General features: G+C 37.4%; 1 protein-coding gene across 1 annotated transcript in view; it reads right to left on the minus strand.

Annotated features, from left to right (window-relative positions):
• Positions 1–69: 69 nt before the first annotated feature.
• spg11 (SPG11 vesicle trafficking associated, spatacsin) overlaps positions 70–24,906 on the minus strand; it is a 33,504-nt gene continuing 8,667 nt past the window's right edge. The window contains exons 10-42 of the mRNA XM_039648162.2: positions 24,739–24,894; positions 24,018–24,190; positions 23,288–23,464; positions 22,523–22,594; positions 22,272–22,399; positions 20,184–20,359; positions 19,879–20,062; positions 19,218–19,427; positions 18,141–18,247; positions 17,857–18,002; positions 17,567–17,716; positions 16,520–16,586; positions 16,229–16,394; positions 15,471–15,679; positions 14,279–14,387; positions 13,714–13,873; positions 12,827–13,084; positions 12,161–12,361; positions 11,510–11,617; positions 10,884–11,052; positions 9,557–9,771; positions 8,706–8,855; positions 7,409–7,946; positions 5,550–5,695; positions 5,269–5,473; positions 5,015–5,152; positions 4,428–4,561; positions 4,196–4,303; positions 3,546–3,714; positions 3,149–3,225; positions 2,438–2,593; positions 1,362–1,513; positions 70–428 (exon numbers count right to left, since the gene is read on the minus strand). Of these exons, the coding sequence (XP_039504096.2) occupies positions 248–428; positions 1,362–1,513; positions 2,438–2,593; positions 3,149–3,225; positions 3,546–3,714; positions 4,196–4,303; positions 4,428–4,561; positions 5,015–5,152; positions 5,269–5,473; positions 5,550–5,695; positions 7,409–7,946; positions 8,706–8,855; positions 9,557–9,771; positions 10,884–11,052; positions 11,510–11,617; positions 12,161–12,361; positions 12,827–13,084; positions 13,714–13,873; positions 14,279–14,387; positions 15,471–15,679; positions 16,229–16,394; positions 16,520–16,586; positions 17,567–17,716; positions 17,857–18,002; positions 18,141–18,247; positions 19,218–19,427; positions 19,879–20,062; positions 20,184–20,359; positions 22,272–22,399; positions 22,523–22,594; positions 23,288–23,464; positions 24,018–24,190; positions 24,739–24,894 (5,495 nt within the window). The 3' untranslated portion in view covers positions 70–247. The remainder of the gene's footprint in view (positions 429–1,361; positions 1,514–2,437; positions 2,594–3,148; positions 3,226–3,545; positions 3,715–4,195; positions 4,304–4,427; positions 4,562–5,014; positions 5,153–5,268; positions 5,474–5,549; positions 5,696–7,408; positions 7,947–8,705; positions 8,856–9,556; positions 9,772–10,883; positions 11,053–11,509; positions 11,618–12,160; positions 12,362–12,826; positions 13,085–13,713; positions 13,874–14,278; positions 14,388–15,470; positions 15,680–16,228; positions 16,395–16,519; positions 16,587–17,566; positions 17,717–17,856; positions 18,003–18,140; positions 18,248–19,217; positions 19,428–19,878; positions 20,063–20,183; positions 20,360–22,271; positions 22,400–22,522; positions 22,595–23,287; positions 23,465–24,017; positions 24,191–24,738; positions 24,895–24,906) is intronic.

Raw genomic sequence — 24,906 nt, forward strand, 5'->3', positions numbered from 1 at the left:
AAACAGTGTTTACAGTGTTAATGGGGAGAGAACTTCACGACACGAATATAAACGTCTGAAAATTGTCAATTTTTAAAAAAATGTATTTTTACTGGAAATGAATCACAGAAAATTTTGTTTTGATTTGTGTCCATATTTTGTCATATTGAAAGATCAGGAGCCGAGTCGGAAACTGTTACTCCGGGAGTCCTCCAGACACATGTTGATTATTATTATTATTATGATTATTATTCTGATTATTGTTGTGTCAGGTGCCGAGCCGGTCGTTGAGGAAGCTGTTGCTCCGGGAGTCCTGCAGAAGCATGTTGGCCACGTCCAGGAACTGGTGCTCGTACGCCAGTTTATAATGTGTGTAAACGTCCTCGCAGTGAGACAGAAGCTTCTTCAGATTCTGACTGGAGCTCGCCGGACACTTCTGATGACACATTCTGCACAACACATTAAACATATCACAAATGATCATCTCTGAGCAACTCTAGATGGCCATATGAAATAGAAGCATGACAGAAAATGAGAATGTCTGTGATTGCACACGGGGAAATAACTCTTCTAGACTGAATATTAGAACAACTAATGAATAAATGTCAGACATAACACAAAGCAACTTTGGCAACTTAAAATAAATAATAATCCATTCATGGATTATTTCATCCAAAATGGCATTGATATATATATATATATATATATATATATATATATATATATAATTATTTACTATTATAATCTAATGTATCGTATTAAAGTATATTATATTTTTAGTTTGAGTTTCTTTAATTATTATTTTTTTTGCGTATTATTTATTTCATTTACAAATATTTATATTTATAAATATTTTTATATACTTTTTATAATATTTTACAATATTTTATAAATACTTTATATTTAATTTTACAGACAAAATAATATATTTTTTTTAGTTTTGTTACTTTTAGTTTTATTTAATTTACAAATGTTAATAAAACTAATTAAAAAACAATATATTTAGATAAGTATTTATATGATAGAATAATCTAAAATAATAATCATTTGATGTATTATTATCATTTATTTATTTTTTGATTCCAAATCAACCCCATTGACCAATTACAATCAAGTAGTAATACAAATTACTATATAATAAAATATATTTATATTCTACAATAATCTAAAATATTTTTTGAGTAGAAAGTGTATTATTGTTATTTTTTCCATTATTAATCAATATATGACATAAATCAAGTTAAATCATTTTATCATGTGTATTATTTGATTTAATTTACAAATATTTGATTTCATGATGACACCAGCGACCGATAACAACCAATTATTCCAGAAAGCGAATAAACAGATCAGAATATCCTCACAGAAACAGTTCCGCCTACTTTTTGGAGATGTCGTGGAACAGGCCGGCGCTCAGCGACCGGTGGCGCTTAAACTCCTCCAGATAGAGGAACTCTCCGTTGAGGACGACCTTCTGATAGAGGAGATCGGCCCAGTCCGGACTGAAGTCGTACGCTTCGGCCAACACGAACGCCTGCCACACACACAGAGAGACACACAGACAGACAGACAGACACACACACACAAGAAAACAAGAAATAAGGTCATTCTGACTTTTTGTCTAAATTCTCACTATAAAAAGTCACAATTACATTTTCTAGTAACACTTTACAATAATGTTTCATTTATTAATAATTAACTTTCAGTGATAGTTTATACCATTGTCAAATACTTCTTAATAGTATTTATCAATGATATTCTCAACATTTAAAACCAATTTTATTTTTTGCTTGTGTATTAATAATTAAATGTCATTCCAGCGACCATGTACTGTCAAGGTGTGAAAAATGCAGCAAAATATGAAGATAAATAAATAAACATGAAAAGATATTTATCCATAAATAAATGAGGAGAAATAAATAAATGAATAAAACTATCAAGAGAATTAAATACAAAAAATGCAGAGAAATAAATAAATATGAGGAAACATAAATAAAACACTAAGAGACATAAATAAAATAAAACAAATGGGTAAAAAAAATAATTTATGAAGAGAAATAAATTAACATGAAGAGACATAAATAAAATATGAAGAGAAATAAATAAACAAAGAGAAATTAATAAAATATTGAAAGAAAATGATAAATCAAAATTTGAAAATAAACAAATAAAATATGAAGAGAAATAAATAAAAATAAAATTTTGTTATTCTGAAACTATAATCAACAAATAAAAAAACACTTAAAGATTATATTTAATAAAAACAAAAAAAATATGCATTTCTCTTCATATTTTTATTTATTAATTTCTCTTCATATTTTATTCATTTATTTATCTTCGTTTATTCATTTCTCTAGTGAGCGTGAACAATCCTCCTAAACATTTTATCCACAACATCTGCTAGTGTTTGACAGGAGAATGATCATGTTGTCATGAATAACTGCGGAGTGTGTGAGACCTGGTAACAGCGGGGTAAAGACACGATGGTGTTCTGGATGTCTGACGGCGGCAGATTCACGACGCGCTGGTCCTGTCCCTGATTCAGAAAGTGCAACTGGAGCGTCACCAGTTTGGCCAGTTTCACACACTTCACCGCCTGACGCACACACGAGTCCTGAAACCACACACACACACACACACACACACATTAAAGAAAACTGCACCAATGAATGTGAGAAGAGTTTCCTCTAGTGGAAGCGTTCGGTACTGCAGCCACACACACTCTCACTGAAAGACCATTTACTGAGAGATCAAACTTTAATTTGAAGCACGACTTGTTTAGATTCATGGCTTTGATTTTCTCACAGTTCTAGAGTAAAACATGTTTTTGAAAATATGTATTTCATTTAAAAATTGAAAATAGTATTTTTGCATTTAAAATTCAGTAACTTTTTTGTTCACTTTTCAAAACTTTTTTCACTTCAGCAATAATCTGCCAAGTGTCGTCTTTGAAAAGAGACCAAACTTCAGTCTGTGCTTTAAAGCATTCAAGATTTCAAGATCAAGTTGGAAATGTAATGCTCCATTTAAAGTGAATAAATGGATTATAAATACAGCGTAAATATAATTTAGTACCATAAAATCGTAAAAATGACTAAATATGAAATAAAAAATATTATCGAAATATACAGTTACATTCATTTATTTCGATTTTTTAGAATTTTTTCACCTTTGAGTAACTCTCAGCGGCGTCTTTCAGGAGCGTCAGGACCTTCAGCAGAGCGTTCTTCAGATCCACAGTGATCACTGCACACACACAGAGACACACACGACTTCAAACAAAGCAAACGATCATTGTAACATGACAATTAGCAATAAACACAACCAGTTAAGACATTCTACAGTGTACTTAATACATATGTTACATGTACTTAGCATAGTAAAAACAGTAAATCATGCACCTAACCCTCAACCAAACACTAATCCTACAGTAAGTTCATGCTGTTAATTAATATTACTCAGTACTTAAATGTATAAATACACTGTAGCTCACAACCCTTCTCAGTGTGTTGGCGATGGGCTTGTCGTGTGTTTGCTCTGCATGTGTGTGTGTGTGTGTGTCTGACCCCAGGGCTGCGACTCGATGATCTTGAGTTGTGTTCGCGCGGCCGCCTCGTGGTTTTCCCCGATCTCTCGACACATGCTGAAACACAGAGCCACCATGTTGTGTTTCTCACTGTCGCCCGGCAGACAGCGCTTGATGTATTCCAGCAGAGCCGTCTTCAGCCGCACGTTCTGGAACACACACACACACACACACACACACACACACATCCTTGCATTTAGTACATTACAGAATAAAAAAAGAAGAATTATAGATAGATAATTAATTAATTAATTAAATAAATAATCAAGATTGGGATCAACTATACTACAGAATAAAAAATAATAAAATGAAATAGAAAATAATATAAAAACAACCAAACAAACAATAAAGAAACATAAAATAGTGTATATAAATAAATAGATAAATAAAATTCTAAACTATAACTATAGTCAAGTAAATTAATGAATACAATAAAATAAACAATAAAATAAAAAATGTTATGATTAAAAAAAGATATATATATATATATATACACATACATAGAAAACAATTATTTTAATTTGTAATAATATTTATCAGTGTTACTGTTTTTGATCAAATAAATGCCTAATAAAAGCAGAAGAGACTCTTTCAGAAACAAGAGAGTGTACGAGTGTGTGTGACGCTCACCGACTCGACCTTCTTCCTCAGGAGCATCTCGAAGCGATGGTTCTGGTGTAGGAGGTCGAAGATGTACGTCATGTCGTTATACCTGCCGATGCCGGTGAGGAGACGCACCTGTGGACACACACACAGTGTGAGAGTGAGTGTGTGTGTGACTCACCAGGAGCTTGTAGCCTTCACCGTGTGCCAGGTGTGTGTAACTCAGGTGTGTCAGTTTGTGTGTGTGTGTGAGACTCACCAGGAGCCCGTAGCCTTCGCCGTGAGCCAGGTGTGTGTGACTCAGATGACGCGCCGCCTGAAGGACCCTCACGATGCCCTCCATGTTACAGGTCACACTGAAGCAGTCGTGAGCCAAGATCAACATCTCCACAGCTACACCACAGAGACAGAGAGTGAGTGAGAGAGAGAGTGTGTGTGTGTGTAGGTGTGTGTGTGATTGAGTGAATGAGTGAGTTAGAGAGTGTGTGTGTTTGTGTGAGAGAGAGACAGTGGGAGAGTGAGTGAGTGTGTTATTTTATTTCATATTTTAACCTGTAATACTATGTTAAATTTTTTCTCTCTCTCAAAATATATATTTTTTAGTAAACAAACAAATTAATAAATCAAATGACATGACAGTACATAAATAAAACAACAAAATTAAGTGAAAAACAAAAAGAAATTTAATCTAAAAAAAATAAAGCAGGGTTTTATAATCCCTGTCGATGAGGCACTAGAGCATTGTGGGTAACAGTGGTCAGCACTAGAGCATTGTGGGTATCAGTGGTCAGCACTAGAGCATTGTGGGTAACAGTGGTCAGCACTAGAGCATTGTGGGTAACTCACTGACGCTGAGCTCGGACAGTGGGACCGTCGGGATGCTGTCCAGGAGTTTGACGCCCACCAGGTTTGGATCTCCACACAGTTTAGCCAGTTGCAGGAACGCCTCTTTCCCGTCAGACGGGCCGAACATCAGCCGCTGTCCTGAACACACACACACACACACACACGCATCACATGATTGCGATACACACTCAGAAGAGGGATCTGATTGGGCCAAACATCAGACGCTGTCCTGAACACTCAAGACACACACACACCGGGTTCACCGTCCTGAGCCGACGCGAGTAACCCCTCCAGCACCGCGGACGAGACGAGCCGGGCCACGGCGTCGGGCTCCAGGTCCTGGACGCTGATGAACGCCTGCGCTCTCTTATAGCGATCCGACTGATGCGACAGCAGGACCTTCTTCAGAACCTCCTCGGGCTCCTCAGACGAGATCTCAGCGAACGAGCACTGCAGCTCCTGCACACACACACACACACACACACCGTCAGCATGATACAGCACACACACACACACCTGTGTGTTTCGGTCTCACCTTGGAGAGCTCGTAGAGGCTCAGCACTTGTTTGCAGTAACTCTTGCCGTTGCAGCACTGATCCACCAGTTGTTTGAGCTGAACCAGAACCGGATCGTCGGGAGACGGCACCACCACAAACGATGACAGACTGTTCATGCTGGGCGCTTCAGACAGAGGAGACCGTAGATTACAGAAGCACAGAGAGAAACTAAACACACTCACAGTTCACTCCAATAGAGTACAACAATACTCTAATAAGCATAGAATACATCAAAATAAAAAAGAATTACTGGGTGAAATGTTTGCTTTGTACTATTACAGAACAATTTTCAATAGATTATTTTCAGTATTGAATAAAAAATGTGATAAAAATAATAGTTATCCATTAGCATTTTGCTAAGCTAATGACTCAATACTCTAATAAGCATGAAACTACTGTAAATGAAAACAAAGAATTACTGAGTGCAATGTTTGCTTTGGAATATTAAGGAACAATTTTCTATAGATTCTATTCAGTATTGAATAAAAAATGTGATAAAGATAAAAGTTTGTCATTAGCATGTTGATAACGAGGGCTTGGAGCCAGAGGGGCGTAAGTGGCATTTTGGGCGAATATGAGTTCGTAATATATCAACATAAAGGTCTCAATGAGCTCTATCCAATGGTGCCAACAATAACTATCTGAGATCAAACTGTATTGAATAAAGCAACAAAACGGCGTATCTGACGTATTTGACTTTTAGTTTTTTTGAAAATGTTTTAGAACATGTTCATTGTGTTAATATGCCATACATTTTTTACTTAAATACTCATTCATGCAAGTATGCCTGTGGTTGCAATGTTTGCGGTTTAAGGTTAATAATACAGGTGATTGAAGCATGGTCAAAATTTTGTTTTGTCTCTCCTGTAAAGTTTGTTAAAAGCCACTTACGCCCTCTGGCTCCAAGCCCTCGATAAGCTAATGACTCAATACTCTAATAAGCATAAAATACATAAAAACAAAGAATTACTGGGTGAAATGTTTGCTTTGTAATATTAGGGAACAGTTTTCTAGATTCTTTTCAGTATTTAATAAAAAAACGCGATTAAAAAAATAATTAGCCATTATCATGTTGCTAAGCTAACAAACCAATACTCTAATAAGTATAAATCTGCGTAAAATAAATTAAATTACTGAGTGAAATGTGTGCTTTGTAATGCTTTGCATTGGATTTATTTTAGGACTGAATAAAATGTGAATAAAATGACAGTTATACATTAGCATGTGGCTAAGCTAACGACGCATTACAGTAAACAAAAATACATAAAATGCAAAACTGTATCAAATAAATGCAGCCTTGGTGAGCAGAAGGAACTTCAAAAACATAAAAAAATCATAATAATTCCAAACATTTTAAAAGTAGTGTACGTTTACGGACTTTTATTTTGGCTAACAAAGCATTTTTTTGTTAGGGATCCACGATATATCGGCCACCATATCAGTCTCGGTTGATATATGTTCATTTATCGTTATCGGGCCGATAAGAAAAATGACGGAATATTTCCTTCAGCTGAGACACTTCAGATGACTCTGGAAAATTATATAAATTTAGATTTATCGGCCAAAATATCGGTTATCGGTTTTGAAATATAAAGAATTATCGGTATCGACCAAAATTTTTATATCCCTAATTTTTGTGTTGGGAATGTGTATGTGACATCATCCCTTTCATCTTTAATCCTCCCTTGCCTGAACTGTGTATTTTGAGCACTTCTTGCGTTGTTTTTGCCTCTTCATGACGAGTCGCTCGCTTTAGTCCTCATTTGTACGTCGCTTTAGACAAAGGTGCCTGCTAAATGACTAACCGTAGATGTAAAAACTGCTGAAAATGACTCACATGATGGTAAACTGCGTCTAGTTTCTCCATCAGGACTGTGAAGGTCAGGCATCATCTCGCCAGACGCTAAACCCCGACACCTCAGAACGAGCCACAGGTCTCTGTGAAACCAGCCGAAGTAGCGGCACACGCGACTAGCCTCGTTCACGGCGCCCTCGTTCAGCATCTGCGCGATCAGAGCGTCCAGCGCCTTACGCTCGTCCTCCGACAACACGCACTCGTCACCCGACGCCGGGAGCCCGTCCAGGCTCAGGTGCGCCGGGTCGCTCAGAGCCCACATTCTGGAGAAGGCGAACTCTTTGAGGAGGCTTTCGAAGGAGTCTTCGGAGAGAGCCGAGGGAGCGAACAAACTCTGGCGCTCCAGAGCCGTGAGGAGAACCAGTCGCTGGATCCGACACTCCCACTGACGCTTCTCGAGCTGGCCGAGACGCAGGACTGGTGGAGGAACGTCACAGCGGGACAACCAGTGACCCGCCAGACCCAGCAGGAGACAGCGCTCCTCGAGCTGGACCAGCTCAGAATCACACCGGATCGGCTCCTGAACGGGACAAACACAGATTCATGGGAGGAACTACAAGATTCGACACTGGAAATACTGTACAAGAGGCTTTCGGACCAGATAGTAATAGGAACTTGGTTATAGGAACTAGGCACCTGGTGGCCTCTGAGATTAGGAATGCAGAATCCCTTAGAGTTTTTAAATCCTCCCTTAAAACGTACTTTTTTAGGGGGGCTTTTATGTGATTGTGTGATTACTCTGATTGTTATTATATTTGCCTTTTATTTTATTGCTTGTTTAGTTTTAATTGCCTAGACTGTTGTGTTATCTTTCCAATTCCATTATTTTTTTTTTTGTATGTAAAGTGCTTTGAGATACTACTTTTAAAGGCACTATATAAAATAAAGTTTTTTTATTATTATTATTGCATTCAAACCGCCAGAAGGAAATCTGTATTGCAATTATTTAAATTTATAAAAATTTTAATAAATAATAGTATAATAAACAATATCACTCAACACATGTATCCCAGCAAAAACAAAAAAGTGACCTGCAAAAATATTTAATACAACAAAATATAGCTATTTTATTTAAATATAAAAATATTATATAACCTAACATGACATAACATAACCTAACATAACATAAAAACCTAACCTAACCTAACATAACCTAACATAAGATAACCTAACCTAACCTAACATAACATAACGTTAGGAAGACTTTAGAAATGTTCTTAAGGTGGACAGTCAATATGAAATGGAAAAGAGTGAGGGAGAGATGCAGGTAAAGGTTCACCTCAGCCTGAGACAGGAAGAACTGACAGGCCGCCTCTGGTTGGACACGATCGGTCAGGATCTGCTGATGACATCGTCTCCAGAAGCCCATCCGGGTCTCCTGACGTTCCCACTGCCGCTTGAGCTTATGAGCGCTCAGATCTCGCCGCAGCTTCAGGAGTTACAGAGGAGAGATGCTTCAGTCAGGTCATCTACACTTCTACCGAACTCTAGCAAATCCTTCTAACTACAATTTTTCAGATGAAAAATTTGATAATAAAATGTGATTTAATAAAAAAAAAAAATCTCCAGGTTTGCAGTGCTTGCTTTTTGGCCAAATTGGTTTTGGAATGCATATCATTTTGACATAATAATAATAACATAACAATCAGCAATCATAATATTAAATATTTTCATTATTACTACAAAAAAACCCAAAGAAAAAAAAACAATAATCACAACTGTAATATTTAACAGTGAAATAAAAAGTCTAATATTTAATAATAATGACAATAATAATAATTATTATTACTAAAAACAAACAAAATATTACCATTGTAATATTTAACTGTAAAATAAAAAACAAAATTTAAGAAATATTTATAATAATAACTTATTATTTAATAGTAGAGATTTTTAGTGCTGATGCTGCAAAATGAATAGCAAATGATGATTGACGTTTTATCTATGTATTTCATTATTCTGGTCTAGTGCAGAGAATTATGGGAAATGTAGTTTATTTGCACAATCATATAAGAGTTTAAAAAAGTATAAAAAAATGTATATAACATGAATTTAATTATGATGAATCTGCTCACAGACTTCCTCAAATCTCCAAAAACACGGGTCACAGATGATTTCTGATTCCCTCACCTCGTTTATAATCAGGCAGTCGATGGGCAGCTCGGCTAACTGTGCAACCCTGCGTGCCTGTGTGAAGAGCCCGAGCTCCTGGAGCTCATCCATCATCATCCGGCTCTCTCTCTGCAGACCAGCGCTGGAGTAATCCTCCAGGAGACACGCAGACAGCGGCACGGGAGTGTCCGACAACACCTGACTCAACTGGCTGAGCTTCTTAAAGTCCAGACCTGTCAATGACATGACATCAGAACTCATCTCATGTGTGTCAAAGAGTCTCTTCTGTTTTCTATGTGAATATATGGTAAAGTGCAATTTATTCCTGTGATCAAAGCTGAATTTTCAACATCATTACTCCAGTCTTCAGAGTCACATGATCCTTCACAAATCACTCTAATATGATGATTTTTTTTAAAATAATATTTCACAATATTACTGATTTTACTGTATTTTTACTAGTAGCGTTGATAAAGAAAAGTATGGAAGCTGGTTTCTGCCATGGAATTAAAATAAAGGTAATTGGGACTTTTCCCCTTATAATTGAGTTTCTCTTTCAATTCTGAGAAAAAAAAGAAAAAGGCAGAATTGTGAGAAAAAAAAAAGTTAGATTTGCGAGTAAAAAGTCAGAATTGCGAGTAAAAACGTCATAATTGTGAGAAAAAAAATCAGAATTGCGAGTAAAAAGTCTGAATTGCAAGTAAAAAAGTCAGAATTGTGAGAAAAAAAGTTAGAATTGTGAGAAAAAAGTTAGAATTGCGAGTAAAAAGTCAGAATTGCGAGTAAAAAAAGTCAGAATTGCGAGAAAAGTCAAAATTGCAAGAAAAAAAGTCAGAATTGCGAGTAAAAAACTCAGAATTGCAAGAAACAAAATTAGAATTGCGAGTAAAAAAGTCAGAATTGTGAAAAAAAAAGTTAGAATTGCGAGTAAAAAGTTAGAATTGCGAGTAAAAAGTCAGAATTGCAAGTAAAAAAAGTCAGAATTGAGAAAAAAAGTTAGAATGGCGTGAAAAAAGTTAGAATTGTGAGAAAAAAAGTCAGAATTGCGAGGAAAAAAAGTCAGAATTGCGAGAAAAAAAAGTTAGAATTGCGTGAAAAAAGTTAGAATTGTGAGTAAAAAAGTCAGAATTGCGAGTAAAAAAGTCAGAATTGCGTTTTCAAAAACTTGCACTTTAAAACCAGTTTTCAAAACCTTACATTTTCATGCCGAAAAAACACTGTTGTTGTGAGAACCAACGACCAAAACACATCAAAAATGTTCAGTTTTTAGTAGAAAGTGTAAACGGTTACTTAAGTGTGCTTATATAAACGCTTGAAACTGTGTTTCAGTGGTAAACCCTCTGACCGTTAGATTTGAGCAGACGCTCCATGTCCACCAGCAGCTGAAGCAGACGGCGCAGCTCATACTGAGTCCGGCTCTGCTTCAGGAGCGTCAGCAACAGAACCGACGCCTGAGACTCGACCCACTGGACCGGCAGCACATCTGAGCTCGACACGACACTGCTGCTCCGCAACTACACACACAATAACCAATAAAACAAAATGGTACGAATAAAGTGCAGCAGATGCAATGACTGAGGAAACTTTAACCATTGAAAGGATCCTATGATAAAGGCATTGCTTTCCTTATTCAGACTTCAAAAGTTTCAAAATTTTAAAATAGAATATTACATGAAATCAATAAAAAAAACTATTTTAAATACAGAAATGTCGGCCCTCTGAAAAGTATAATTGTGCATATGTACTAAATATTCAAATTTTCAGAGTTTCATCAGCATGAGCGCTGATCATTGTAGCCAATCACAGACATATCTGATGAGCTCGTGAACACACCGGCCAATCAGAGGTGTTTATGATCCCGCTCAACAGCACTCAAAGCCTCACATTTCTAAAGTTTCAGTATTGACATGGTGCCGAAGTCAGTGCTGATGAAAACACCAGCGGGGGAGAACAAGAGCCGAGTGAGCTTACGTTGAGCAGACACTTCTGAAACTCCAGCAGTTTGTCTTTGGCTCGCTGATAGTCTTTGTAGTCGGAGCAGAACTCGTACATGTTCAGCATGTAAATGAGCGGCGACTCCTGGGACACACACACACACACACACACACAGAGAGAGAATGCATGTCAAATAACATTTAATCAATCGAAAGTGACGGTAAAGAAATTTAAAATGTTACAAAAGATTCTATTTCAAATAAATGTTTTAATCAAAGAATCCTGAAAAATAAAAATAAAAATTAAAAAATAATTAGAAATATTAAAAAAAAAAGATAAAAACAACAAAAACATGTTACAAAATAACTTTGAGATTAAAAAGAAAACTCTAAATATAAACGTAAAGACGATTAAAAATATTAATAAATAGTATAAAAGCTAATTAAACATATCAATAAATATTATAATAGTATGCAAATATTGCTAAAATAACACTGAACAACATACTGATGCAAAAACATGTCCCACCTGGAAAACAAAAAAAAGTGATCTAAAATATAATATTAGTGCTGTAAAATCAATTGATTGCGATTAGTAGCAAAAACTTGAGCAAAGCCTTCATCATGATCTGAGATCTGTTCAGCACTTCAGTTTAAGACGGTGGCTCGTCCAATCAGAGCATCTTACCCTCTGAAACAGCTGGAAGCCACGAATGAGAGGCCTGATCTTTCTCCGGCACAGGAGGATCTTCCACACGATGGACAGATCATGCAGGTTCCACACGTGATGGGCGGGGCTCTCGTTGATGTGGGCGGTGGCTTCGTGAGTGACATCATCATCGACAGACGTCAGGATCCACACGCAGAGGCACTGCAGCAGCTCTGCGCCCTGTCAATCAAATCACACTAATTGTTTTAATAAAAATAAAACAAACAAACAAAAAAGGACAAAAACATTTTATTCCCATTAATTTTTTTTGTAATTTTCCCTGTTTAATAAAAATTAAAAAAATTAAATAAAAACAGGGGAAAAACTAATACCATTTAATTGTTATTTAACAAAATTAAATTAAAATTAAATTAAATTATTTTAACAAAACAAAAGGACAATTTTTTTTCCCATTAAAATATATAAATATAAAAATTTGAAATTATTTTTATTTAAAAAAAATACTATTAAAATATTTTTATCTTTTCCTCAGTTTAATAAAAAACAAATAGGGGGAAACTATGTAATTCCATTAAATGATTTGAATAGTTTTAAATTATTTTAATCAAATAAAACAAACAAACAAAAAAAGGACAAAAACATTAGCACAGGCTTCAGCAGGAGTGTGTGTTCTGGTACACACACCTGGTGGCAGGCGGCGAGTACAGCCAGAGGAGGACAGCGCTGATGCACAGCTTCACACAGCAGGGTCCTCCAGGGCCGGGGCTTCTCCTGGCTCTGCAGCAGCACCTGGAACAGCTCTCGAGGGGGGCCTGGCTCGTCTCGCGGGGGGCCCGAGGCCTCGTCCGCAGGCTGATGGGAGCTCGTCGAATCAAGATCCTGGAACGCCAGGGAAATGTGGGACTGCAGAGCAGGACTGAAGCCGGCAGCCAGAGACTTCACCTGGACAAACCCCACAAAAGTATAACAGAAATGTTATAAATATATATATATATATATATATATATATATATATAAATAAATATATATATATATATATATATATATATATATATATATATATATACACAGTATTTATACACATCACACACATAATATTACAAGTGCAACAGTCAGGTCGTGAATGAAATGTACGTAAATGTAAGTAGAAATACCATTAAAACATTTTTAATCTTTTCCTCAGTTAAAAAAAACAAAAAAAAAAAACAGAATTTTTTTTTATACAATCAAAATTTTCCATATTTGAATAAAAAAAAAAAAACAGGACAAAAACATTTTAATCCCATTAAAATGTTTTTAATATTTTGTCCATATTTTAAAAAAAGACAGGGAAAAATATTTTAATCCTACTAATTTTTTTCCTTTTATATTTTAATAAAATAAACAAATAAATAAAACAAAATAAATAAATGCATAAATAAAACAGGACAGAAAACATTTTAATCACATTAAAATTTGTATTCTTTTTTCCCCCCATATTTTAATAAAATAAATTAAAACAAAACAAACAACAAACAGGTAAAAATCTGTGATCAAATAAACAGCCAGGCAGACCGGTGTGACAGACGCACCTGTTGGAGGGGGTAATGGTGCACCTGCACGAACAGCAGGAAGTGGAGCCACTGTGCGTCACGAGCGCAGGCCTGAGGGAAGGCGGAGCTCAGAGGAAGAGCGTGGAGCCGGCAGAACTGAACCGGAAGAGCCCACTCCTGCGCCGCCTCGAACGACGAGCTGACACACCACCACACACACACACAGAAAAATCACCAGGTCATCAAAATCACTTATTGTTCACTAAAACTGCAACTATTAAAAATGTTCTCGTTAAAGGTGCAGTTTGTAAGTTTTAACGCATCTAGTGGTGAGGTTGTGAACTGCATCAAACAGAAGTTACGGTGGCAGACAGGAAGTGATGTCATCGTCTGAGACAGCAGAGAGTAGCCAGACACACATTATGTAAACACAAACTTTTATTTTGGATCGTGATTAATCATTGCCCAGCACTAGTCGAATTCTAAGTACTAAAATGACTAAAAAGTAAATAAATAAATAAAAATAAATTAACCCTATTAGTTTAACCCTAAAGGTGCCGATCTGCAGTGTTTTCCCACAGTGTGTGAATGTTGAAACACTGACCGACTGATTCCTCTCTTCTCTAGTCCGTCTCTGACTGCAGTTTCCAGATCCAGCAGCAGCTCCTGAGCCGTCGCCCTCTCAGACGTACACAACTTACTCGCCTTTTCCCCTGAGCACAGAGAGAGTGGGAGCTAATCAGCGCATGCCATGTAATGCTAATGCGCTTTATCACATTGCTAGTGTGTTTTAACATGTTGTTCAAATGCTTTAACATGTTGTTAGCATGTTACTAACATGTTTTCTCACATTGCTAGTTTCTTTTAACATGTTGTTAATATGCTTTAGCATTTTGCTAACATGTTTTAGTACATTGCTAACATGAATTACCATGTTGCAAGATTTTTGGCATGTTCCTAGAATGCATTCACATGGCTTACTAAATTACGAACATGTTGCTAGCATATTTACCACATTTCTTGTGTGTTTACACATGTTGTTAATATGATTTAGCATGTTGCTAACATGTTTTGGCACATTTCTAGCATGAATTACTATGTTGCGAAAATGAATTAGCGTGACTTACCAAATTACTAATACGTTGCTAGCATGTTATAACACACTGCTAATATGTTTTAACATGTTGCCTGCATGTTTTAGACACATTGCTACCATGAATTGCAATGTTGCAAACATTTTTGACGTAGCTAAAATGAATTAAGATGATTTACCAAATTACTAACATGTTGCTAGCATGTTTTAATACAGTGCTAGTATGTTGTAATATTTTAACACGTTGCTAATGTGTTTTAGTACATTGCTAACATGAATTAACATGTATAACCAAATAACTGTTTTAACATTGCTAGTATGTTAGCATGTTACAACTAAAATGTTTTAGTACATTGATTGCTAGCATGAAAAACCATGTTGCTAGAATTAATTAGCGTGACTTACCAAATTACTAACATGTTGCTAGCATGTTTTAGTACAGTGCTAGTATACTTTAAAGTATGCTTTAACATGTTGTTAGTATACTTTAGCATGTTGCTAGCATGTTACTAGCACGTTGTAGTAAATTGCTAACATGAATTAACATGTCTTACAAAATGGCTAACATGTTGCTAACATGTTTTAACATTGCTAGTATGTGTTAACAGGCTGTTGGCAATGTGAAAATCAGCTAATAAACACATCGCTTCAAAAGGACAGGTGATCCGAGTTTGAATGCAGGAAGAGACGTGTTCTGACTCACCGAGGGTCAGTGTGAGCGATGCTGTGGCTCCGTCCTCGCGGTTCTGAGTCCAGAGTTTGAGGATGAGGTTGAGCGCTCGCAGATCCACCCTCAGTTTGTGGCTACACACTCCTATGAGCTCACAGAAACACACACATGCCGCCGACACACACGCACTGCTGAAACTCGACAGGCCGAGAGAGTACGCTTGATCTGCAGCCAGAGACAACCTGAGCACAGAAATATCACGGTATTAGCTAGTTACTTCTAAATATTTAGTCATACCTATTTAGCTATTATCATACTGATCCACTGTTTAAGCTTTTGTTGGCTTGACATGCTAGCCATGTGCTAACAAAATGCTAAAACATGTTAGCAAAATGCTAATTAATGCCAGCAGTGTACAAGTATCATGTTAGCAATGAGCTAGTAACATGCCAAAACATACTAGCAATATGCTAAATAATGCTAGAAATATGTTTACGTGGTATATCATGTTAGCAAACATGCTAAACATGTGAGCAACGCGCTAAAACATGCTAAAAAATGCTATCAATGTCGTAATTCAAGCTAGAAACATGCTAATAATGTGCCAAATAATGCCAGGAACAAGTTAAATCATGCTAGCAAAGTGTTATTAACGATTAATAAAAAAGGTAAAACATATATTCCTCACTGTTAGTTAATATTAGTCCATGCATTAACTAATAGAACCTTGTTGTAAAGTATTATTTAGGTTTAATTTGCAAATGATTTCAGTGTTTAAATGTTTTGCTCACTGTAGCTTCACATTACTGCAGTTGATAAGATGTTGCATGAGAAAAACCCCGAAGGCAAACGAAGGCCGGCCGTGACGCAGGTAATACAGGAAATCCAGATTCTCAACCACCGCAAATTTATTGACCAGATGAGGGCTGGAGAAATGGGGCGGCTCGCTCAACGTTTCTGGAAGATTTCAGAAATACATCATTTAGTGAATAAAATCTCTCAGTCCCAGGAAATAGTGAACTTTTCTGTTTTTGAAAAAAACTTTTCTTTTTTTTTTTACACGATAACGTGTAACTGCATACCGGTGCTGCCCACGGCGTTGGCCGACTGCCATCCGAAGAGTTTGGAGGGATCCAATGGATCCAAAGACTAGAGGAAGGAAACACACACACACACACACACACACAGAGGTTTGTTTTGCTATACTTGTGAGGATATTCCTTAGGAGTAATTGTTTTTATACTGGACAAACTGTATTTTCTATCCCCTACACTAATTCTACCCATCACACACACTAACCCTAACCATCACACATACACCCAAACACGCTCACACTATCACACACACTGATGCTTTCACACTCACTCACAAACTCACTCACAGACTCGCTCACTCACTGACTCACTCACTCACTCCATCACTCACTCACTGACTAACTCACTCACTCACTGACTCACTCACTCACTCACTCACTCACTGACTCACTGACTCACTCACTCACTGACTCACTCACTCTGACTCACTCACTCACTGACTCACTGACTCTTTCACTCACTGACTCACTCACTCACTGACTCACTCACTCACTCACTGACTCACTGACTCTTTCACTCACTGACTCACTCACTCACTGACTCACTCACTCACTGACTCACTCACTCACTGACTCACTCACTCACTGACTGACTCACTCACTGACTCACTCACTGACTCACTCACTCACTGACTCACTCACTGACTCACTCACTCACTGATTCACTCACTCACTCACTGACTCACTGACTCTTTCACTCACTGACTCACTCACTCACTGACTGACTCACTCACTGACTCACTCACTCACTGACTGACTCACTCACTCACTCACTGACTCACTCACTGACTCACTCACTCACTGACTCACTCACTCACTCACTGACTCTTTCACTCACTCACTGACTCACTCACTCACTGACTCACTCACTCACTCACTGACTCTTTCACTCACTGACTCACTCACTGACTGACTCACTCACTGACTGACTCACTCACTGACTCACTCACTGACTCACTGACTCACTCACTGACTCACTCCCTGACTCACTCACTCACTCACTCGCTCACTCACTGACTCGTGTGTGTGTGCGCACCTGCATGAGGCTGTAGAGGGATGTGTCTCTCGAGACGCTCTGGGGGAACAGGGCCGTCCTGAGTTTGGGATACGCACTCAGAGCCATTCTCAGAAGCTGCGGGTCGACTCTGCTCAGCGGGTCCTGCCCTCGCTCGCCCTCACGCACTGCCTGCACACAGAGGACACACGGTCACACATATATACACACTCTCTCACACACACACCTGGTAAATGCCGTCGGCTCTGAAGATGATAGTGGACAGGGCGAAGAGACCATCCAGTAACACACTCTCTCACACACTCACACACCTGGTCGATGCCGCCGGCTCTGAACATGATAGTGGCCAGGGCGAGGAGACTGTGACCCTCCAGTAACATACTGCTGATGCTGGCCTGACTGCCGGGCAGAAGCACCTGGGCACACTTCACACTGGCCTCAAACACACGCTCGGGGTCTGAAACACAAAACACACACATTGAGAACACTTTTCCCATTGAGAAATGAAAAGCCGTATTACATGAACCTATAAGAAACCATAGACTGACAGATTAGAACACTATTCGCACACGACGTTGAATGAAAACACTCGCACCTTTAAGGTCTCTGGTAATATTCTGGAGTTTCAGCATCATCTCAAACCAGGGGAAACTCTCAAACAGGTTCCTGTCGCTCAGAACCGGGCAATTCTCCGGAGTTAACCTGAAGCACAGAGAGAAAGAGAGAAACACATGCACATCAGATGACTTCTACTAAAAAACATATCAGACACAATTCATACATTTTTTAAAATCTAAATTTAAAATATATAAAAATATATATTTAATTCATTATATATTTTTTTATAGTGTGGATATATGCGTTATAATTTTTTTTCTTTTAAGATTTTTATTATTTATACATTTTAGGGCAATAAATTCGATCAATTTTTTATATTTATAAAATTATAATATTTATTTTTATTTGTAAAATTATACACAGACGCCCACCCTACACCTTATATATTTCTTAACATTTTATAGATTTTAAATTTAAATTGCTATATAAAATTTTTATATATTTTGGGTAATTTTGGAATTTGGAATTAATATTCATAGTGTGCATATCAAAATTGTGCATATACAAGTTATAATTTTTTATATTTAATATGCAATTTATTAATTTTAGGCAATTATTTTATATACATTTTTATTTTTAAAAGAATATTTCCATTTTATATGTATACATGTATACGTGTATATATATATATATATATATATATATATATATATATATATATATATATATATAATATACACACATTCACTCTCACACACGCAATTTATTAATTTTAGGCAATTATTTTATATACATTTTTTAATGTGTTTTTTCATTTTTTAAAGTATATTTCCATTTATATATATATATATATATATATATACATACACACACACACATTCACATGCAATTTATTAATTTTAGGCAATTATTTTATATACATTTAAAAAAACACTTTTTCCATTTTTATATTTATAATCACACACACACACACACACATATATATATATATATGCATTTACACATTCACTCTCGCACACACTTCAAAAAACAAGTTGAATTTTCTAGTAATGTAAACAGCGTAAAGGAGAGTTTTCACTTGGCTGTATACAGTAAGCGCAGTCCCGGGCCTCACCTGTAGTGCTCCAGGTAGCAGTAGAGCAGGTACTGAAGGCTGTTCTGCAGGCAGTGCAGGACGAAGCGCTGGTGAAACTCCTGACCCTGTGACCCCTGGAACTGTGCGACGGGAGGGCCGTTCCCATGATGCATCACTCCACCAGCTTGACCCAGTCGCCACAGCAACTGCTCAAAGTCCTCCATCTCGGACTGCACAAACAGGCCCTGTCTGAACACACACAGCAACACTAACATTAGGGACCCTATCACACACCCGGCGCAATGCTAGTGTTTCTTGCTAGTTTCAGCCTGGCGGAGTTTAGTCTAATGACTAGTCTGTGAACGAGGCGTGTTTGGGTGCATTGTTGCTATTTTGAGGAACTGAAATAGACTAATACATTTTTACATTTACAGCTTATGAAAACCCAAAATTCAAAAGTAGAATATTGTGAAAAGGTTTTCAAACCTGTAAGCCATAATCATCAAAAATATAACAAATAAAGGCTTGAAATATCTCACTTTGCATATAATGAGTCTATTAGTTTCACCTTTTAAGGTAACTTTTGCACAATATTCAAATTGTTCCGAGTTTCACCTGTCGATCGTTAAAATAGGGCCCTAGTTCTTGAGGTGTATGTGTGTGTGTTTGCTGGTGATGTGTTCATGTGAGCGGCTCTGACCGGGCGAGCAGGTCCAGGACTCGGTGGCGCAGGTATTCCCCACACAGGCTGTTGCTGTTGATGACGTCCGCTGTGAGCGCTGGCCTCTCTCCAGCAGAACCGCAGACCCATGAACACACCCGAACAGAATCGTGCAGAGAGGTGAGATACGACCACAAAACAGCGGCGTCCCACGAACCCCGAGCTGCAACAACAACAATGACGACGACTTAAAGCGGGTGTACCCTACCGGTACACTTGATCTCTACTAAGAATGTAATACTTTATTTGAATGATTTTAAAAGCGTCAGCCGTGTTGAACTCACTGGACGGCTGCAGTCGGGACAGAAGGATGGCGTTCTGAGCGTCTCTGTCCCAGTGTCTGACCCAGTCCAGACGCACGGGGTCCAGTACCGACCCGGAGGACGACGCCTCTGGTTCCGGCAGGATCTCCTCCAGAACTCTTTTACTGTCGGGATCGGACCTGGTTATCTGCAGAACCCTGCACAGAAGACCCACACAACTCACTTTCAGCCTTAAAGGTGCAGTGTGTAATATTCAGGAGGATCTGTTGACAGAAATGCAATATCATAAACATAACTATGTCTTCAGTGGTTTATAAACCCTTGTGTTTATTAGCTTACACTCTAAAAAATGCTGGGTTGTTTTAACCCAACTTTGGGTCAAATATGGACTAACCCAGCCGTTGGGTTAAATTTTTACATTACATTTTTAACCCAACATTTCGGGTTTGTCCATATTTGACCCAAAATTGGGTTAAAATAACCCAGCATTTTTTAGAGTGTAGAATGAGGCGTTTCTCTCTACACACGGCGGGCCCGCTTACATCCACATGTTTCTACGGTGGCCCTGAATGGACAAACGCGTTTCGTCACTATGTTGTTCTTCGTGTAAAGAAGCTGCTAAAGTCAGCAAGTAAAACACTGATATATAATAATAATATTCGCAATAACGTTGTTTTACTGAATAATTAAGTAAACCTAATTTCTTAATTTATCTTTGTAAAGAATCCTCATTGTTAACTGTCTACTCTCTGCTGTCTCAGACGACATCACTTCCTGTCGGCCACCGTAACTTCTGTTGTGTGCAGTTCACAACCTCACCACTAGATGCGCTAAAACTTACACACTGCACCTTTAAGTGTTAAAAAAAGCTTAATTTGCTATATGCAACTTATTATTTTTTGAGGTGAAATATGACCTTGACATATTTTTGGAGTGGCTTGTGAATAAAAGCCTGAGAAATGAATTACCTAAATCTAGTCTTTACGTTTGTTGCGAATTAATTTCAACTTGCCTTTTAAATTATTCTCTAATTCTTTCTTGCTTTTTCCTTTTACAGTGTTAAAAATAAGCAACTGAGGGCTAAATAGATTTAGGAAAGATAAACAAATCACAATTGAGAATGCAAATACACGCATGAAAGAGGACCAATCGCAATCCAGTATGTAATATCAGGATGATGTCAGATTTTAAATGCAGAACTTTTTAACAAAGTGGAGTGAAGTTTATGCAAAATAATACAAAAAGAATTTTAGAGGTTTAAATTTCCAATCCGCAAAAAAATATTTTATTATTTCTTGATTATTTCACAGGTTTGTGATCTTACCAGAATAAAACTTGACAAATGAACGACATAAAAACTGATTTTTAATTATATTTTCTTAACAAATTTTTTTTTTTACAGCCAATGGTTTAATAAATGTAAGAAAGAAGAGCAAATCACAATTGAGTATGAAAATACACACATGAAAGAGGACCAATCGCAATCCAGTACTCAATATGACGATGTCATGGCTTCAGATTTTTTATGTAGAACATTTAAACAAAATACAAAGACCTGATGTTATTTGGGTGCCATCTCTTGTTCCAGCAACATCAAAGCATTAAAGTCTGTTACGTTGTCCACAAAGTATAATATTTATGCTTTTTTATATAATGGGAGGGGAAAAAAAGGCATCAAGGCATTTCTCTCTCTTGAATTTGATTTATTTTAAATTATATGTTACCCCTGGCTCAATGTTTTTGGTCTGTTTATTTTACTGGCTTTTGTCTACTGTTTATAATTCTATTATTGTTGACTAATTCTGTTTTGAGTTGTAACTATTTATTTGCTGTTATACATGTTCAATAATAATAAAAAAAATATTTAAACAAAACATAGACAGACAGAATGAGAATTTGGGGAGTAAATTGTCATTAAAAAGTGAATGCTTAATTTGCTAACTTAAAGACGTCTAATTCACGTCAACAAAAGCCACGCTTTGGAAATGATGCTCAACTCAAGTCCAGCTTGCAACATTCTGTACCGCCCACATAATTTCCTGTGTCAATAAAAGTGTCAAATATGCCAGAAACAATATCTGAAAGAGAAACCCAGAGAGCAACACTCGCCTGCTGCTGTCCAGACGGCCTGAGCATCTCGTCGCAGGAGTCGAACACAAGCTCTCGATTGTCTGAATGAACTCCACCTGCTCAAACTCCTCACGCGAGACGTAATTCTGCTTCTGCAGCTCCTCAACCTGGGAACGCCAGCAAACAAAGCAATATTACTAAAACAGCAACAAATAATCCCTAAAATTACACTGACGTCAAAAAAAGTTTTATTTTAGGGATTAGATTGCCCATATATTGTTCATTCTCACCATGAAGGCCCTTAGATCCCGATCGGCAGTGAAAACACAGATGCGGTGAAGCTGCTCCTTCACATTAAAGCCCTGAAACACACACAGTCAGTCCTGGGTTATATTACACAGTCAGTAAGATATTAAAGAAATCAATACTTTTATTTTATTTAGCAAGGGCACATTAAATTGATCAAAAGTGGCAGTAAATTCATCAAAGAATCCTTAAAAATAAAATGTGTCTTGGTTTCCATATACATTATAATTGATGATAATCATAAATGTTTCTTGAGCAGCAGATCATCACATTACAGTGATTTCTGAAGGACCATGTGACACTGAAGACTGGAAGACTGAAAATTCAGCTTTGATCACCGGAATAAATTACATTTTAACATATATTCAGATGGAATTTATTAATATTTCACACATTTTACTGACTCACTGACTCACTCACTCACTGACTCACTCACTGAGTCACTGACTCACTCACTGACTCACTCACTGAGTCACTGACTCACTCACTGACTCACTCACTGACTCACTCACTGACTCACTCACTGACTCACTCACTGAGTCACTGACTCACTCACTGACTCACTCACTCACTGACTCACTCACTGACTCACTCACTGACTCACTCACTCACTCACTGACTCACTCACTGACTCACTCAATCAAATAAATCCAGTCTTGTTGAGCAGAAGAGACTCTTTAAACATTAAACAGTCTTTCCAGACCCCAAACTTGTGAACAGTACAGTATTCCAGCTGTGCGTGTGTGTACCATGTTAGTCAGCAGTGTTTTAGCCTGCTCCAGGTCTCTGTGAGTGAGACAGGTAAAGGTGTGTCTCAATCCGGTCTTCCTGATGTCCTCCAGACTGCATTCAACAGAGCCGCGTCTGCGCAGAAAAGCCTGAGCTTGTGGGATCCTTCTGCTCAATACAGCGCGCTGCACAACACCCTGAAACACACACACACACAACAAAACTAGTTCTGGGGTCGGTTGCATAAACTATGCATAAACTGCATAGTCTTACAAGTTAGTCATACATTGTTATCTTTTAAGACTGTAATATCTTTCTCAAGCGAGTTATAAAAACGTAGATTGGTCTAATTTGATACCGAAAAGCAAGTCTTAACACAATGGCTATGTTTATGCATCAAATCTGATTGTAAAACTGGATTTTTACCACAGGGGGACTTTAAATATTATAGTTATATAATTAATATGCTTTATTTGGTATTGAAAACAGGTCTGTTAGAGATTGTGATTCTGACTTCAGTGAAAGTTACATTGTTACACCAATAGATGGCGCCAAACACTATCAGATCTACATCAGTATATCAATACAGCGCTCTGAAAGCACACAAAGAACAAAAGTTCAATGTGTTTGTCCATTTGTGTACACACACTCTCACTCTCTCACACAAAATATATATCAGGCCTGATGTCATGTTTCGTGGAAAAGGATGCAGGAGCTTTTGACTCTTTTTTTTTTTTCTTGTAGACTGACCTCATCAGAGAGCGACTGCCACTCCGAGTCGGTGCTGGACGCAGGAGTTCGTGGACTCACACACACTGGTGTTTCACCTCCGTCTGCCCACGGGAACTTCTTCATGAACCCGCGCAGATCAGAGATGTAGCCGTCTAAAATCTGCACACACTCCTGCCGGTTCACGTCCAGCTCTGCACAACACACAGTGTTTCGCACATATACGGTCAAATCAATCTGCTGTTTTTGGTTTTTAAGGAATACAATCAAATATCTCATTTATCAAACTATACATTTATTATATTTCAAATTCTAAAATAGATAATCCAGAAATGCCATTTTATTTTAATAGGATATTCAAGCCCGTCATATGAAATCCCCTCAACCATTATAAGGATATAAATGATGTCCTCATTCAAACAGATGAATATGTGATAGACCTGAAGAATGAACTAGGGAATATATGAGTAATATCACGCTAACAGCCATTTCGGCTCAAAATCTGCAGCATTCGTTTTGCGTGAAAAGACTGTATTTGTCTTTTTTTCTGAGAAATTAAACGCTATGTATACATGTATATATTGTATTTCAATAATTCAAGCACTTTTCAACAATGTCTGTTTTCAAGGGTTTTCCAGGATTTAAATTCTAATTCAAGTACTTTAAGCACTTTAAACACACATATTCCAGTTTGACGTCACTGAATAAGCGCTCACTTCTCTGAGATGGCATGTGTGTTTACCGTGTGCGCTGGTGAGGAGGACTTTGGTTTGTGTGTTGAGGAAGGTCAGCGTGATGCTCAGCAGTTGTTCACAGAACTGATGACTCTGGGCTTCTGTGTGTGTGTCCCGTATGGCAGAACGCAGCAGATCCAGCGCCGGACACAGAGCCTGAACATCTGAAACACACA

Source organism: Pimephales promelas, chromosome 25 (assembly GCF_988280905.1).
Source record: "Pimephales promelas chromosome 25, fPimPro1.hap1.1, whole genome shotgun sequence".
Taxonomy (NCBI): domain Eukaryota; kingdom Metazoa; phylum Chordata; class Actinopteri; order Cypriniformes; family Leuciscidae; genus Pimephales; species Pimephales promelas.